Consider the following 18,279-nt stretch of genomic DNA (forward strand, 5'->3'; position numbering starts at 1 on the left):
GCCAGCTCCTAGGTGATGCCCATATTGTTGATCCAGGGACCATACTTGAGAGTAGCAAGCTCTAGACTCTTTCTAGATGTGAGCTTCTTGAGAGAAAGAGCCATCTTAATCATCTTTATGTCTCCTGTACCGTGTAATGATATGATAATAGTGCCCGGTACAGGGTGGATGTTACAAAATATTTGTTAAATGAGAAAGAGAGAGATTCAGACAGACAGACAGACAGACAGACACACACACACACACACACACAGTGCATGGTTTAGATTTAGATTTGAATTGAATCCTGGCTCAATCAATAGATCTTGTGTGATCTCATGCTTTAAGCCTTAGTTCCATCCCTGTGAGACAGGGATAATAATAATAATTGACCTCATGGGATCGTTGGGGAATATTAAATGCAATACTGTTCTACTGTTTTAGGTTAAGAATTCAGGCTCTGCATCGGGTTCAAATCCTGGCTCAGCACTTAATTTTTAGCAATGTAACTTTGGTCAAGTCACTTAATTTTTCTAAAATGGAGCTAATAATAGTCCTGACCACATGTAAGTATTGTGAAAAGAGATGAGAAAATCCATGTAAAGTACTTGGCAGAGTGTCTGGCAATAGTAAGCCTTTTAGGATGCAAAAAGTCCGTATCAATAATAGTGCACCTCTCTTTCTTTGGGAAGCACTTCTGTGTTCTCCACCCCAAGGAATAACAATATCGATTTAGCTTTTGGATGGTTGCTGGTTATTGTTACCTTAAAGCTGTTGAAGTATTAAAGTTGTCGAAACATTAATAGATTACCCTAGCTGTATCCATGCAAATCTTCATGTATGTTGTCTACTGTTGTTCTCATCTCCATGTAGAGTTAGTGTTGTTGTGACCCCAGAAGCATCTAACCAAACTTGAGGGTCTTTCAGTTAAAATTTTTCTTGAAAGGATCTGGGGCAGCTCTTGTCACTATACCCTCACCAGCCTTTGTTTGCTTATTTTGGTCCCTGTGTATCTTTCAGAATTTATGTACTAAATTTGTATCACTTGGAAGGACCCTTGAAAATGTAATATCTTTTCTACCCGTTAAGGAAGAAGTTTTCTACCACTTCTTCCTATCTTCAGTTTTCATGTCAGAAAATTCTTTCCTTGCTTTAATGGCTCCTGTTCCAATTAAAGTCTGTTTTCTTTTCAGTAGAGTTTACCCATCAAGTAAGGCTTTGTTTACCTCTCTTCATTTAAAAAAAAATTTTTTTTAATTCAAGTAAAGTTAACATACAATGTTATATTAGTTTCGGGTGTGCAATATAGTGATTCAGCAGTTCTTCAGCAATTCCATACATTACTCAGTGCTCATCAAGATAAGTGTACTCTTAATCCCCATCCCATATTTCCCCCATCCCTCCAGCCCCCTCCACTCTGGTAACCATCAGTTTGTTCTCTATAGTTAAGAATCTGTTTTTTGTCTCTTTTTTTCTTTTTTTAAGATTTTATTTATTTATTTGACAGAGAGAGACAGCTAGAGAGGGAACACAAGCAGGGGGAGTGGGAGAGGGAGAAGCAGGCTCCCCGCCAAGCAGGGAACCCGACTCGGGACTTGATCCCAGGACCCTGGGATCATGACCTGAGCCGAAGGCAGACGCTTAATGACTGAGCCACCCAGGTGCCCCCCCCACTTTTTTTTTTAAAGATTTTATTTATTTATTTGACAGAGAGACAGCTAGAGAGGGAACACAAGCAGGGGGAGTGGGTTAGGGAGATCTTTTTTTCTTTATTTGCTTGTTTTGTTTCTTAAATTCTACATATGAGTAAAATCATACAGTATTTGTCTTTCTCTGACTGACATTGTACTTGGCATAATACCCTCTAGGTCCATCCATGTTGTTGCAAATGGCAAGATTTCATTCTTTTTTGTGGCTGGGTAATATTACGTTGTATGCATGTACCTCGTCTTCTTTATCCATTTATCTATGGATAGACGCTTGGGTTCCTTCCATAATTTGGCTATAATAAATAATGCTGCAATAAACATAGGGGTGCATGTATCTTTTCACATTAGTGTTTTTGTATTCTTTGGGTAAATACCCAGTAGTGGGATTACTGGATCATATGGTAATTCTATTTTTAATTTTTTGAGGAACCTCCAGACTGTTTTCCAGAGTGGCTGCATGCACCAGTTTGCATTCCCACCAATAGCTCACAAGCGTTCCTTTATCTCCACATATTGTTTCTTGTGTTTTTGATGTTAGCCATTCTGACAGGTGCGAGGTGATATCTGATTGTGGTTTTGATTTCATTTCCCTGATGATGAGTGATGCTGAGCATCTTTTCACATGTCTGTTGGCCATCTGGATCAGTCTTTTCTTTAAATGCCTTCCATTTCTTTCATTCTTTCATGTTTTCCAATCTCTTTGTTACTTGCTTCTTTCCTCCTATTCTCTTTTCCTTTTCCTTTTTAGTAGAGTGTTAGGATTTCAGGGAAAGAACTAGCAAAGGTCATTCAAGTTCAAGCACTCGTTTCTTTTGTGTTATGAATCCTCAAATGAAACACTATAATCTAGTAAGAACCTGATTGGTAGAGATTACAATAGGAAGATTATCTTCCTATCATACAACCCATCCTTAATTGGATTGTTGTTGTTGTTGATTTATTTTTGGTTTTAAATAACTGTTCTATATTTCTCGCCTCCTTTCACACTACCTCAGTATAACGCCTACATCCTTTTCAAGGCTTTGTCTGTTGAAGGCCACCACGACAGCCACTGTAGGTTTTGTTTTGTTTTGTGCACAGAACAATTGGCTACCTAAGGGTTGGTTGAATTCTCCCTTATAGGTACAGACCGACCCTGTGGAAACTCTTTTTTAATAACACTTTTATCATTTGAGACCACATGTCAAAGGCACCCTTGCCCACAGCCCATTTTTTAGTCAATAAAGAGAAATTTTATTTCAATCTCTTTGCCAGAGGTCAATGCTTTTTAACATGCAATTGCAACTTTTAAATGGTGAGATAATAGAAACTTATAATAAGCTGTACAACCCAGTTAATTTGAATGGACTTTTCCATTACAAAAAAGGTTGGTTTTATTTGTTTTAAAAAAAATTTACAGAAATACAAAGCAAAGATATAAAGACTAAAGAGAAGAAAAATTTGGAACAACACAAAGGGAATAAAGTACTTCATTCTTACTGAGCTAGATTTCCCTGCAGCCTAAGAGACTCCATACTTCCTAAAAGGAAGATGAATATTCGGGTTATGGAGGGTCTTCTGAGTCGCGAGTGCGTGGACAGCTACACAGAAGAAGGATAGGGAGTGCAGGCACCACATAACCACTCGGGATGCGAAATGACCTCATGGGTCCATCTGTGCCACGGAAAAGTAGTAAATGGGTCAGAGTCAGAAAACTCCATGTAGACCAGAGTATAAGAAGACTCATGGAAGCTGAGGACTTTGCACTGGCAGGATGGCACTGGCTGATAGGAGGATGGAGGGTCTCCGGAGCGGGGGCAGGGAGTAGATTCCCACTGTAGTTGACCCTTGAACAACACGGGCTTGAACTGCACAGGTCCAAATTTTTTTTAGTAAATACAGTACAGTACTATAAATGTATTTTTTCTTCCTCGTGACTTTCTTAATTATGTTTCTTTTCTCTAGCTTGCTTTATTGTAAGAAAACAGTATGTAATACATATAACATACAACATATGTGTGCATCGACTGTTCTTGTTCTTGGGAAGGCTCTGGCCAACAGTAGGCTGTTAGCAGTTAAGGTTTGGGGTAAACTGCAGAATGCCCTGGCCTGGCTTGTCTCATCCTCACCAAAATGAAGTTCATTTTGAGGAGCAGGGGGGAGATAAGACTGGGGCATTGAGACAACATTAAATTAAGCAGTACCTGGGATTGCGGGTGAGGAATCTGTACTTGAAACTTTGTCCGTGGGGGAGCCAGTGAAGATTTGGGGGAAAACCTATAGAATCAGGGAGGCAGCTGACAATGTTTTTTTAATGTGCTTTTTAATGGTGACTTATTACCACAGCTCTGCAAGTCAGGTTCATTATTCTTATCCTGCAGAAGTTCTGCAGGAAAGACCTGGCAATCATGCAGGGACTTTATTCTTTATCCCTTTCCGTGGCCCAATGTTTGACCCTACTAAATGCCCCCGGGGGTCATGGTGCCTGCTTCCCATTCTTCTCTGCCCACCAGTCCTTCGCCACCAATTTTGAAGCGCGCTGCCAGTCTGGGAACGCAGATCTGCCCTAACAGGCAGGTAATTGGTGTTTTGTTTGGTTTCTTTGACCATGGCGGGGCTTTTCTCTTGATTTAAAAATAATGGAAATGCTTTTTGGAAAACAAGTCCCTCCATAAGAAAGGCAAATGGGGGACATTCTGGGTAAAGATTTGGTTAAACTTGAGTTGGTTGTTAAAGTTAGTCTGATTAAATACAGTCTTTTATTTAATAGCAACACTAAATAGGCAAGTCCAGCACCCACAGTTTTTGGGGGGCTCGCTGTGTGAAAAGGAAGATAGCTTTCCCTTGCCCCTCTTCAGCCAGATCTGTAAATCTCAATTCTGTGTAAAGATTTAAAATGTTAAGGGCCGGGGCACCTGGGCGGCCCAGTTGGTTAAGCACCCAACTTCAGTGTCCTGGGATCAAGCCCTGCGTCAGGCTCTGTGCTCAGCGGGGGGTCTGCTTGTCCAGCTCCCTCTCCTTCTGCCCCTCCCCCAACTCATGCTCTCTCTGTCTCTTTCTCCCTCTCTCTCTTTCTCTCAAATAAATAAAATCTTCAAAAAAATGTTAATGTTAAAGGCAAAAGAAAGGCCACATCAATCAATAATAGCAAAGGCAAGGCTATATAACTGCCAGGTTGGTCTCCAAAGATACTGGTTTCCTTTTGTCATTCTCTTGCTAAGAACCTGCAGTACTATTTCTCAGGCCTCTGCCTTTAAGTTCCCTCTGGCTAATCCCACCAATAGAGGAAGCTTTTCCTTCTCTGGATCCCTTATCTCATCTCCCTTTCACACAGCCAGACCTCCCCACTCTGGCTTTGTTTGTTTGTTTGTTTGTGTTTTAAAGATTATTTATTTATTTATTTATTTGAGAGAGAGAGAGAGAGAGCATGAGAGGGGGGAGGGTCAGAGGGAGAAGCAGACTCCCTGCCGAGCAGGGAGCCTGATGTGGGACTCGATCCTGGGACTCCAGGATCCTGACCTGAGCTGAAGGCAGTCGCTTAACCAACTGAGCCACCCAGGTGCCCATCCCCACTCTGGTTTTAGCTGGCACAGTCTCTCCTGCGTTTCAGGAGACCAAGGTTGCCTTCTACTTCCTTTTGCCCTCTCACTGTAACTGAATGGGTTGAAGGCATAGGCGGATGCTGAAGGGATAAACCGCAGATTGTGCTGCTTATATAAGGTGATGGCCCCAAGGGAAATTCGTAGTATGTATATCGCCTGTCTTTAGTTTATCCTGACAAAATAAGGCGAACTTGGAGAAGTAATGCCAGGGAGAAGCCAGACCCCTTGGATGAAAGACGAAAAAGATAGCTAAATTAAACCAACGCTGATGAGATATATCTTACATTTAAAAATGTTTTATTGCGGGTTGCCTGGGTGGCTCAGTTGGTTGAGCGTCTGCCTTTGGCTTGGGTCATGATCCCGAGGTCCTGGGATCGAGCCCCGCATCGGGCTCCCTGCTCGGTGGGGAGTCTGCTTCTCCCTCTCCCTCTGCCTGCCGCTCCCCCTGCTTGTGCTCTCTCTTTGTCAGATAAATAAATAAAATCTTTAAAAAATAAATAAATAAAAATGTGTTGGTTTTTTTTTAAGATTTTTGTCTATTTAATTGACAGAGACACGGCGAGAGAGGGAACACAAGCAGGGGGAGTGAGAGGGAGAAGCAGGCTTCCCACTGAGCAGAGAGCCCAATGCGGGGCTCGATTCCAGGACCCTGGGATCATGACCTGAGCCGAAGGCAGACACCTAATAACTGAGCCACCCAGGCGCCCCAATAAAAATGTTTTATTGTGAAATACAGCATCATTCAAAACACCATATGAAAATGTAGTGTACAGTTTAAAGATACTTGCTTCTTTAAAATAGTCCAATTCAAGTTGCTTTACATTTATTAGTGAAAAATTCACTGTGACTAGTTCTTGCTAAAACTGGACAATTAAATATTCAGAAGAAGAGCTAAAAAGCATCCCTAACGTGTCTTACTAATCCATGCAACAGTTTACCTATGAATGGACTTTTCTTTGACAATAACACTTGTTTTGTTAATGGGGATTTCTTTAAAATATTTTATTTATTTATTTGAGAGAGAGAGAGAGAGAGAGCACAAGCAGGCCAGGGGAGGGGCAGAGGGAGAAGGAGGAGCAGACTCCCTGCTGAGCAGGGAGCCTGACAAGGGGCTTGACGAGGGTCTTGATATCAGGACCCTGGGATCATGACCTGAGCTGAAGGCAGGAGCTTAACTGAGTGAGCCCCCCCAGGCGCCCTGGGTTTTTTTTAACTAGGCTCCACACCCAGCGTGGAGCCCAGTGCAGGGCTTGAACTCAGGACCCTGAGATCAAGAGCTGAGCTAAGATCAAGAGTCAGACGCTCAACCGACTAAGCCACCCAGGAGCCCTGGGAATTTTTTTTTTTTTTTGATTAGGAATTTAGGCCATAAAGTTCTCAGATTAATCGTGAATATATTTGATGGTTTTAGAGCTTTCTGAATTCCTGCTTCTATGTCTGTATATAGTTTATGAAGCCTGTCTGAATCTTTCCCATCCCAACTTAAGTCCCACCTCCCCCATAGAGAGGAGTGATTAACATCTATTGCTATTACTCTGTGCCCGGAGCTGTACCAATGTTTTACACATGCTCTCTTATTTAATTTTCTCAGGAATGCTGTGAGATAATATAATAGTGTTACTCCCAATTCACAGATGAGAAAACTGAGGTCTCATGCCTCATCCCTCAGAGCTAGCGAGGATTCGAGCTCAAGTTCTAAGTGCCATGCTTTCTTAAAGCCCTAGCTCTAACCCTACCCATGGACTATATGCCCTGCCTTCCCCCACCATGATCTCTTAGCCTGAACTCCTATAGCCTAGTGTCTGCTTCACTTAATACATATTTCCATGTCTCCCTTATCACCTGGCCTGCTGACCTGCAGATAGTAGTTGCTGAAGGAATGTCTGATCGGAGAAGAATTATTTTCTTTTTTGCAGCAGAGGGAATGCTTATTTACTAAGTTTGTACGCCAGAGATGTGAGCTCAGAAGGAGGCCTGTTTCCAGGATTCTTTTAAATGCCAGCTTTATAGTATCCTTGATTTTATCGAATTTTCAGTGAGAGAAAATTCTACATAAAAGTTAACTTACATTGCATATAGTGTTTTAATCTATTAGTATTGAAATGATTTGAGATTATCGTTCTTTTTGATTTATGGTTGTCTTTCATTTCATCTCAAGATGAGCACCTGCTATTAGCAGTGGTTTCTACAAAACCAATGAAGCAAAGTGTCTGCCCCTTGGGGCACTGAAGAGTTTATTTGGTAAAACGAGAGCAGAGACAACTAAGACTGGCAAAAAACAAAGCAAAACAAATCAAAAAGGTGGTTGAATCGGGCTGTAAACTCTTAAGGGGCCGACTGATAACTTTTCATGTGTGATGTTTTGATAAGTAATAATGTTAAGCTTCAGTCATTATTGTGAAGTTAAATGATTATACATGTCTTTGCAGCAAATTTATTTCTGATCGCGAGAGTAGAAGAAGTCTCACTAACAGCCATTTGGAAAAAAAGAAATGTGATGAATATGTAAGTGTCATTTATAATAAAGTATGCTTATTTGTTTTAATCACATAAATTGGGACATGTTTTTAATTCATGTAGCATAATACCAAAAGTATAGCTATTTATATTCACCAAGATAGCCTATGTATTTTCTCCTGAAACCCATTTTAAAAAATAACTAAACCACTAAGGAAGTATTTCTTGAATTTTACTTCCACACCAGTTCCTAATAGTGCTTTAAAGACTTTGGCATGATGAACTTTCTTGAGGACTGTTTTGCTTACGTTTGTCTCTCTGTTTAGATTCCAGGAACAACCTCCTTAGGCATGTCTGTTTTTAACCTAAGCAACGCCATTATGGGCAGTGGGATTTTGGGACTGGCCTTTGCCCTGGCAAACACCGGAATCCTACTTTTTCTGTGAGTGTTGACACTGCAGTACTTTCCATGTAAAACTGTATTTTCTGTATGTTTCTGTTCATACAGAAGAAATTGGAAATATTTCTGAATAGTTTTTATGTTTTTACTAACTTGGTTAAGTTATGAGTACATACTTTTATATTGTTTGTTTGAGTGATTTTCCAAGTTGCACCTAATGTTTATAAGAAAGGGGAAAGAGAAAAATCTTTTTATTCACCAAAAACACCAAAATAAGCCTTTATAAAAAGGATTAAAAATTTTCAAAATAAGATTTTTGGTATTTTGGGATTCCTTATACCTGTCACTTTAAATCTCAGCTAAAAGGTCAAAATGTTTAGAGGTGTCTAATCCAACCACTCAACACTTTGGTATTTGGATTGCAATGGAATATGTACTATATCCAGAGGTAATTGCAGATTTGTTTGTAATAAGTAGCCAAGAAGCACAGATGAGAAATTAGCATGTACTTTTCCTCTGAGAGTTAGTTAAGAGAAAATAGGCAGTTTTGTTTTTAAATAACTTTTCCTCACACTGTGGAATGGGACTTTCAGCAGATGTACAGAGGGCTTCTTTTCCGTTGGAACAAGATGAAAACAGATCATAGAATTTATACCAGGAAAATTCTCACCCAGCCTGATTCCCCTCTCAAGACCCTACGGAGTATCAGCGGTGTTTTGCCTGAAGAGGCAAGGAGGAAATTCTCTTCTCCAGCCTTTTCCCCCGAGACTGCACTCACGTTCTTCATTGGCCTCGCTCAGTAGTCTTCATTGCTGGATCTTGAGATGGGAGCATCATTTTCTTGGAAGCAGTGACCAAAATGGCTAGTACTCCTACAAATTGTGTATATTCCTTTAGAAAGACTTAGAAAACTGTGATGCAAGTACACTGCTGCCCATTCCGTTACCCAGGGATCGGTGATGTCCATCCATGCTGGACCATATGGGTCAGTAGCACTAGGGATTAATATTCTTCCTCTTAACGTGTAAACACACTAGACATGTCCTTCCTAGAATTAAAACTCTGTATAGGACAGTGAATTCAAGACGTTTTCTTCCTTATTGTCCACCCAACTCGGTAAACCCAACTATAGCCTCTTCTTTTTATTGTGCTGGGTGGATCATTCTGTGTGGCCTTTCTCTTTATGTATATCTTGAGCCAAGTGCCAGGTTTTAGGGTAAAAGGATGGAGTTGGACAAAATATTTCTATGGTGACTTTTTTGGTACGCGTGGAACTCTGACCCTCTGAGGATACCGTGGGGTCGCTGCACTTGTGATTTTCAGAGCAGTGACCAGAGGCACATGACTGCTAGTCCCAACTCCTCTTCTGAATGGCTGTGTAGTCTTAAGCAAGTTACTTAGCCACTCTGAGCTGCAGTTGCTTCCTCTGTAAAACAAGGAAATTGCACTAGAAAAATCTCAGAACTCTGCCAACCTCTAAAACCCTATGATTCTGTGACTATTATCAGTTATTCCAGAGCTGGAAAAATGTTCAGTTCAGAAATGTGTTTTACATTGATTTATTTTTTTTTAGTTATTGCAGTATTAGTTAGTTCTATGTTAAGTAGTTGAAGACTCAATTCTTTGATGATGGTAACAACAGTCCTCGTACCAGGTACTACTTTAAGTACTTTATGCTGAATCCTTGCAAGTCTCTGAAATAGGTACTCGTGTTAGTTCCCTCCTTCATGGATAAGGAAACTGAGGAAGAGGGAACAGACTTTTATTTTGGAATCTCTCTTTGTCACCATTCTGGGAATCCCCTTCTCTGGGAATCCCCTTCGCCTCTCTTCTCTCCTAGATCCCCTGTTCCCTCTATTCCATTTCTTCCTTTTTCTGGATTTACTTCCTTGCTTTTGTTGCTGAGAAAGGATGAATAGAAATATGTTTTTCGAGGCCTTCATGTCTGCAAAATGTTTTTATCCTACCTTCACCTCGGATTGGCAGTTTGGCTGGATATAGAACTCTATATTGGCAGTATTTTTCCATCAGAATTTGAAGGTATTGCTTCACTGCTTTCTAGTTTCTTCTGTTGTGAAGTCCCATATCCTCCTGACTCCTGATCTTTTCAGTATAGCCAGGGTTTTTGTTTTTTGTTCTGGTTTGTTTCTGGAAATTTGTTGAATCTCTTTGCTCCCCATGTTCTTCAGTTTTATAGTGGTGTGTCTTGATGTGGGCCTTTATCATCCACTGTGTCAGGCAGTCAGTACCTCCTTTTCTTTTAGAAGTTCATAGCTTTCAGTTTGGGGACATTTTCTTACACATTATTGTGTCAATGAATTCCTTCCTCCTCTTTCCCTTTTCTCTGTTTCTGGAACTGCTCCCCAGATTCTGGACCTTCTGGACTCGTCCTCTCAGTTTTATTTTTTATTTTCATTTCTTCAATTTTTCACTGTACTTTCTGGGATATGTCCTCAATTTTCCCCAGCTCTTTACTGAATGCTTTATTTCTGTTATTATTTTTTTATTTATAGGAGCTTTTAAAAAATTCTTGGAATGTTCCTTTCTTATATTATTTTGTTTTATGATTTCAGTGTTTTCTCTAAGGATTCTAGTGATAGTTTTGGAAAATTTCAAGCATAAAGTGGGAAGAAGAGTATAAAAGATTCCCATGTTCCCTTCATCCCATGGCCTTACTTTAATCATCCCCCTCATCTGGATTGTCTCAAAGCAAATTCCAGCTCTAATATCATTTCATCCATAAATATTTCAGTGTATTTCTCATTAAAATAAGGATTATTTTTAATAATTATTTAATAAGGATTTAATATTTAATAATTATTTAATAAGGATTATTAATACATAACCATATTATGTCACACCTAAAAAATTATCAGCAGTTCCTTAATATCATCAAATATCCAAACAAAATTTGAATTGTCTATTTATCTCCTTTGACAAAACAACAACTGGGTTTTCCAAATCAGTACTCAAATAAGGTCCATATAGTGCAATTGGCTATGTGTTTTAATCTCTTTTAAGCTGTAGGTTCCCCATTTCTCTCTCTTCTTTTTTCCTATACAATATATGTGTTGAAGAAGCTGAGCCATTTGTCCCATAGAGTTTACCACAGTCTGAATTCCGCTGACTCTATCCCTCTGGCGCAAGTTGATTTTTTGTTTGTTTGTTTGCTTTGGACTCCATCTTTCATTTTAGAATCTTTCCTCAGATGTCAGGTGGTCCTTCTTTGTCTGTTATATTCAAAAGTAAGGGATGGTAAAAACAAGCGTAATTTACACCCACTACACGTGAGTAGGGCTTGTTGGCGATAGCTTCACATAAGGTGTTGTCACCAGCCCTTTACTTGGGGAACCAGCAGTGTCACTCTTTGGCTGTTGGGATCACCCAGCATCTTCCAGTCGCCTGCCTGGAGGGTCTGAGCGTTGCCACCATATTTCTGGGAACCAAGTTGGGGGCAAGGTTTGGGGTGGATATCTCACTTGCATGTGTTTACCCAATCCCAGTTTTCCTGACAAGTACCCACTCCCCTGACAAGTTGTGCTGGGTCCCTCACCCAGAGACCTGTATTTTATACTTGACAGAGAATGTGTCTTCAGATATATATCTTCTGCCAGATGGGGAGGAGCAACCACTCAGCTTTACGGCATAGGTGCCTGGTCTGGGAATCTAGCTATTTCTTGAAGATCCTCTTTATTTTAGCTCATCCCTCCCATTGTTCCCTCCTTCCAGTAATGCCACCGGGGCCTTTTGGGAATTCTGTGGTGAAAATTGGATTGGTGTTGTTTTTCTCCACTGCCAGTTTAAGGTTCAGCTTTGTCTACTTTCCAGTTCTGAAATTTTGTGCTTATTATCTCCTCTCATGTTCTTAGGAGGGAGCAGGAGTAAGTTTATATATTCAATCTACCATTCCTAGAATTCAGTTGATTTTTAATTATAGTGATTCAGGGATAATTGATCTCTTGTCTCATGACTCTTCAGTTTCTGACTGAAGCAAAGAATTGGATAAACTTGACTCTTACAGTTGCAGGAAGACTTCCCTGCATGAAACTCTTATAAATCGTTTGGTTATTTGCAAGATGTATGAATAGCAAGCGCCACACACCAAATCATCAGGTGAAAGCTCGAGAAGGTAGCTGTATAAAGACCCAAACTTACAAGCTTTTCACAAAATGTAGAACTCTCCTACCTTAGACCGGGACTCACTCTGTGTGTTGTAAAACCAGCTGCTCCTACAGCTGCTCCAAGCCAAGAAGCAGTTGGCAGGATCAAGGTACTTCATCTGGTACAGGGCCCTGTTCCAGACTCATATTAGCCAACACGGAAAAAGAGTCCAAGCCTGTCCAGGCTTCTTTAGAAAAGCAACTGGGAAGGCTCCTCTGAGTCTCCCCGAGGTTGGGTGCAGAGCTCTTCACTGGGGTCATCTGAAAACTTGCGGGAGTGATTTCTTTTTCTTGGATGAATTTGAGGCTCATTTTTTTTTTTTTTTGACCTAACCATAATGGCTGTCATCCCTGTTTAACACACCTCTGATTCAGTTGGATTCAGTGAACTCTGCCCCATTGGAAGAATGCAGTTAGGTTTTGTGTTTCCCTGAATTCTGAAGCCCTATAATTCCACCCAGGGAACAGGAAGTATGGGAACGGGGAATCTCCACTTACAGTTGTTCTGACAGTATCTGTTCTCTGTTGGAAACAAAATGGGGCTGTACCCTGAGGCAGCAGTTCGGGGATATGCTGAGGCACGAGTATCTCAGGGTAAAATGCACACATTGAAATGAGTTTTCCTAAAATTGGGGATCCAAGGAAAAGGCAGTGGGTGCTGAAAACTTTTCCACTGTAACTCCCTGTTCTATCACTGATTTTTTTTTTTTTTACATAGCTCCCCTGTAACTCTATCATGGCCAAAGTGGGATCAAAAGTAAATATTGGCAGGGTGCCTGGGTGGCTCAGTGGGTTAAGCGGCTAACTCCTGATTGCGGCTTAGGTCACGATCTCAGGGTCATGAGATTGAACCCCGAGTAGGGCTCTGCGCTGGGCGTGGAGCCTGCTTAAGGTTCTCTGTCCCCTTCTCCCTCTCCCCCCGCCCCAAGAAAAGAAAAGAAAAGGAAAACAAAGTAAATATTGGCATGGAAGAATGGTGAGGTTTGTTTTGTTTTTTATTTCACCTTACCATCTCCCCCACCCAGCCCAAAACAGGAAAGTTACATTTCTAAATGTATCTATTAAAAGCATACATTTTATAGAAAATGAATGTCTTTAGAATGTATCACTTCCTCATAGTAGTAGGTAAATGAGAGGTTTATTAAACTATACAGAATCTGATAAAGCAATAAATGCTTTATATTTTTCCATAACTTCTTGGCAGGTATTATCGTTTATTATTTTAATAATGTAGCCCTTAAGTGTAAAACTGTGAAAAAGGAGACTATAATTGATGATACTTCTGAGACCTCAAAAGATATGATCATTTATTGTAAACACTGAGTTTATAAACCGTCTGTTTGAAATGATAATTGTGAAACAACATAACAATCTATATAGACCATAGTTTAAATTTTATTTTGGTTGATTACAATTCCAGAGTCTCATTTTTTGAGTTTTTGAATTTTTTGAGTCTCATTTGCCATTTTCATGTCACTCGGTTGTGAGGATAAAAAGATAATATAGCTAAAGACACACTTTGAAAAGTGGCATGCAAGAAGACATTTATTCATTAGTGCCAGCCCCATGGGACTGCTATGAGTGTGTGTGTGTGTGTGTGTGCACACACGTGTGTGTGTGACAGAAGAGAGTATGTGTGTGAGAGAGAGAGAATGTGTGAGAGTGTGTGTGCATGAGAGAGTAAGTGTGTGTGTGTGTGTGTGTGTGTGTCTGAGAGAGAGAGAGAGAGAGAGAGAGAGAGAGAGAGAGATGAAGGGAGTACCAGTAGTTCCTGGTATATAGCAGCACTATGTAGGACGTGTTTGTGGAAGTATTAGTTAGGTAGTCACTAAATAATGGTTAACATTTATTGAACAGTAATTATATATGCCATATTATGTCATTTAATCTCCATCAACTATGAAGTAAGTATTAGTTCCTTTTTACAGATGAAGTAACGGAGGCTTAATAACAACTGAGCAAGTTGGGGAGCCAGGGTTCTGTCCAGGCTTTTCTGACTCTAGAACCAGTGTGATCTAAAACACGATACTGCCTTTTAGTGATGCCTTCGTCAGAAACCAAATTTGCATTATTAATGTACATCATCAGAGAAATTTTATTCTTATCAATAGATACTTGCAAGTTAATATTTTAGCTTTAAAAATCACCTTGTATAATCATTCATATTCCTGGACTATTTTACTACTATTTCACCAAGAACCATCGCCCTTATTGTAATGGAAATAGTATTGCAATATTGCGTGCACCAAATTGTAGATCAGGGGTGGTCAGGTTCCTGGTAATAGCCAATAAAATACATGCCTACAGTATATCATAAACCTGACATACCCTCTGAACGGCTTCGTGTGTCCCATGTCTACACCCGACTTGGCCTTGTGTGCTATCTGAGACTCCCCGCTGTCTTCGTGAGCCCTTGAATTTAATTCCTTCCAAAGATTTAACTAAATGTTGTTGTTAAGAATTAAAAACGCAGTACTGACAAAGTCAGATAATACCAAGTCTGTTGTTAGAGAATTGGTTCAATAATCATAGTAGTTCCATAAAACAGAATATTAGACAACTATATAAAAGGGTAAACTGGATTATGTGTACTGGTATGGGAAAAATGTCCTAAGAATATTATTGTGTGAAAAAACCTGTTAGGTGGAAGTGAGCAAGGAAGGAGATTGTGTGTGTATATGCACACACCCCACAGACTATTCAGGAGGGTGCACAAATAAGCTGTTGACAGTGGTTACTTCTGGAGAGTGCCTCAGGGGCTGGGGGGGATGTGGGAGTGCAAAGTTTACACTCTGTATTATCTTTCTACCATGTGTTTTTAGGGAAAGAAACTAATGGAAAAACCCTGTTTTTTAGGGAACTTAAAACCAATGACATAAGACTTTTTTTCCCCCTCTTACCTACAGAAGACTTGAGGAAAAACAGATTTTCGGTATTGATATTTAAGACCCTAAGAGCGAGAATAAGCATTGATGCTCTGTTACCTATTCCAAACTCTATTTTCAACCCCATCTGCCTTCAGAGAGCCTCCACTTCAGCCACACCAACCCCCTTCTTTTCTGTAAAGGCCACCGGCACCGTCCTTGTCACCCTGGTCTTTCCCCCTCTTTATTCCCCTCCTTATTCCCACGCACCTCTGTGCTTCTGAATCCCGACAGGCCTGTGAGGCCCAGTCAGATGCCACCTCCGGAACTGTTTCCCTGATCCTCCTCTATCTTCCCGATTGAACTCTGAGCCCTACAAGGACAGGATTAATATCTAATTCTTCCTTGTTCAAATCATCCCCCCCACCCCCCCCACCCCCCGCCGGCCCCAACAAGATCTAGAACAGTTGCTTGCATATATGTGATTCTCAATAAAATTTCATTGACATGAATGAATGAATACCTAAGAATTAGATTTTGCAAAACCAAAACAAGGCTTTAGGGCAAAACAATGGCTCTCATAATTGGTGCAAACTTATGGGAGGGCAAATAACAACTGAAAGGTTTAGCTCACCCTCAAATTTTCAGTGGGCTGTGGAGATGTAATGATAATAACAAGGTTAGCACAGCACTCACCCCCATGTGGTTACTTGGTTACTTTCCTGGGAATGCCTCCTTCATTTGAACATTCTAAATAGTTCAGAGCCTGTTAAATCCTGTAAGAGGTTAGTATTACATTGCTAAAAGAGCATTTGTTGTTAAATTGCTATTTGCAAAAAGGAATGTAATTGTCATTTTCAGTTTACAGCAATTACCTCCACTTTGTGGTAAATCGTTCGCTTCAATTGTAGGTGAATTCTCTCTCTTTCTGAATATTTATGTAACTCTGTGAACCACTAAAAAGATGCAACATTGTATTACCTATAATTACAGTGTTTACAAACAAACCAGTAAATAGTCATGCCAGTAAGGGTCAATCTATAATATAAAGATCTCTGTAAACCAAGATCAGACTAGCAGGGGCCTTCTCTCTTTAAATTCAGTGTTTTACAGTTGAGCCTACATAAGGGGGAGACAGAAATGGAATTAGAACCATAGGTCCATCAACACATTGCCCTAAGTTCTGTTCTTATCTTGTAGGTATTTGATCATTATTAGCCCATCACAAAAAAATGGGCTTCTCATGATATCAGGAGGTTTGTATTCTTAAATAACTGCCTTAGCATAGCTCTGAAGTCTGACATCTTTTTCAGCAAATTCTACTAAATTGGAGTGAGATTGCAGTGTACCTTCACAAATATGTACTCTGCATGTTCCTGAACTTCATTACTTCATATTCCAGAAAGTTTGAATCACACCCACCAAGATGATAATTTTGCTCTTAGCAGTAACAGAAATGGTCTGTGTGATATTTATCAAGTTATTCCTCATAAATGTTAAGTTGTCTTTCTCTGTGCACTCCTAAGCAGGCAGTTCTTTGCCTCCTGAGGAAAGACCAAACTGGATCTTGTGATCTTAAAACCCGGGTGATTAAAGAGGAGGTCAAGAGGGAAACTCTACTCTTCCGGTGATCCTAGGAGGAGGTCCATGAGTGTAGTCACATTCATCTTCCCTCTTGTCAATCAGTTACTTGTTTTTAAAATTCTTTGAGTTATAGTCACTGTTCCTTAGAAATGATCTGAAGAGAAAATTGTTGTCCTTCAGCTGGCAGCAAAAATCACTGGCATCAGAGTCTCTTGTTTGGGAATAATAATCCTGGAAGAGGAGAAATGGCACATTCAGGCTTGCCAACATTTGAGATACATGTAAAAAGGACAGTGGCAGTGCCATTGAACTCTATTGAAATTAACTGGATTAAGAAGCTTTTCAGAAATAGGGCAATAGGAAAGTGGTTAGTGTTGTGCTAAAAATGAGGGCTTATTTTGTAAACGAAGAGGGTTGGCAAGTGTAGGAGATGAGTCCCACCCATTGTTTTTAAAAGTTGAGCAGTTATGCTTAGTTGGTGAGTCATCTAAGATGTGTCTGATAAGGGGTTCCAAGAAGGCAATTCTCGCGGCCCGGGAGAGGTGTGCGGCTGTGTGCACCGCGCATGCGCGAGAGCGTGTGCTGGGAGCTGGCTCGGTCCTATCTAGACTGAGTCGAATCCGGTGCCGGTGCTGCGGTGCGACCCAAGGACAACAGCATGGCCTCCATTTTGGAGCACTGTGTTTTTCTTAGCCTGCAAGAGGCAACTTAACTCTACTGCCTAAGGTTTTACCAGTATTAATACCTCCATGATGCATGAATGCCTTTTTGTTCCCTTTACTGAGTTGCAGTAGGCCAGGTGTGTATCAGCACAGCAGCTCAGTATAGTCCAGAAATTTGGATTTTCAAGGCTAGCTTGAACTTTTATTACTCACAGAGTGGTAGTTGGTTTAGTAGAGTGGAAAACTGCCCCTTCGTGAGCCAGGTAGTTTTGCTTTGTTCTATGGCCGCAAGCTTCACTTTACATTGGGTCCATGGTATCAGTGATCTACGACTACATCAGGGGTTCGAAAACTACAGCGTACTGACCAAAACCACCTGTAGCCTCTTTTTGTATGGCTTGCCAGCTGAGAGTAGCTTTTATTTTTTTAGAGAGAAAAAAAGATGTTATAAAGTTTACATGTTCCATGGGATCTATAACAACCCTATTTATCATCCCTATTTTATAGGTAAAGAAGCTAAGATTCACAGAGGCTAAGGCACTTGCTAGGATGACACTGTGATTGGTGGTGGGATGAGGGGAAGGAGGACAACAAGCCCATGGTATAGTCCTCTTAACTCTTCCATCTCTCCTTCAATGTGCATTGCTACCATGGAAACAGAGTGGGAAAGTATGAATGAAGCCCCAGCTCCATCATTCCTGCTGGAGTGGAAGTCCAAAATACCCACTGAGAACAGCACACTCCTTTACTTAATGATTCCGTGGAATTTTTCTGTCACTCAGGAGTTACATCTTAAGAGTATGATAAAGGGGGCATCATTTTCAAAGGTAAGGATCTAGGTTTGAGAGAAAAGGAAGCCAGTTATTCTTCTGGAGTGGAAGAA

The 18,279-nt window shown here is 40.5% G+C and overlaps 1 protein-coding gene across 5 annotated transcripts in view; it reads left to right on the top strand.

The window, feature by feature from the left end:
* SLC38A1 (solute carrier family 38 member 1) overlaps positions 1-18,279 on the top strand; it is a 63,505-nt gene that overhangs the window by 20,823 nt on the left and 24,403 nt on the right. For all 5 annotated transcript variants that reach the window (XM_032420371.1, XM_032420372.1, XM_032420375.1 and 2 more), the window contains 2 exons: positions 7,699-7,774; positions 8,053-8,168. In XM_032420371.1, the coding sequence (XP_032276262.1) occupies positions 7,699-7,774; positions 8,053-8,168 (192 nt within the window). The remainder of the gene's footprint in view (positions 1-7,698; positions 7,775-8,052; positions 8,169-18,279) is intronic.

The sequence above is a fragment of the Phoca vitulina genome, unplaced genomic scaffold, assembly GCF_004348235.1.
Source record: "Phoca vitulina isolate PV1807 unplaced genomic scaffold, GSC_HSeal_1.0 scaffold23, whole genome shotgun sequence".
Lineage (NCBI taxonomy): Eukaryota > Metazoa > Chordata > Mammalia > Carnivora > Phocidae > Phoca > Phoca vitulina.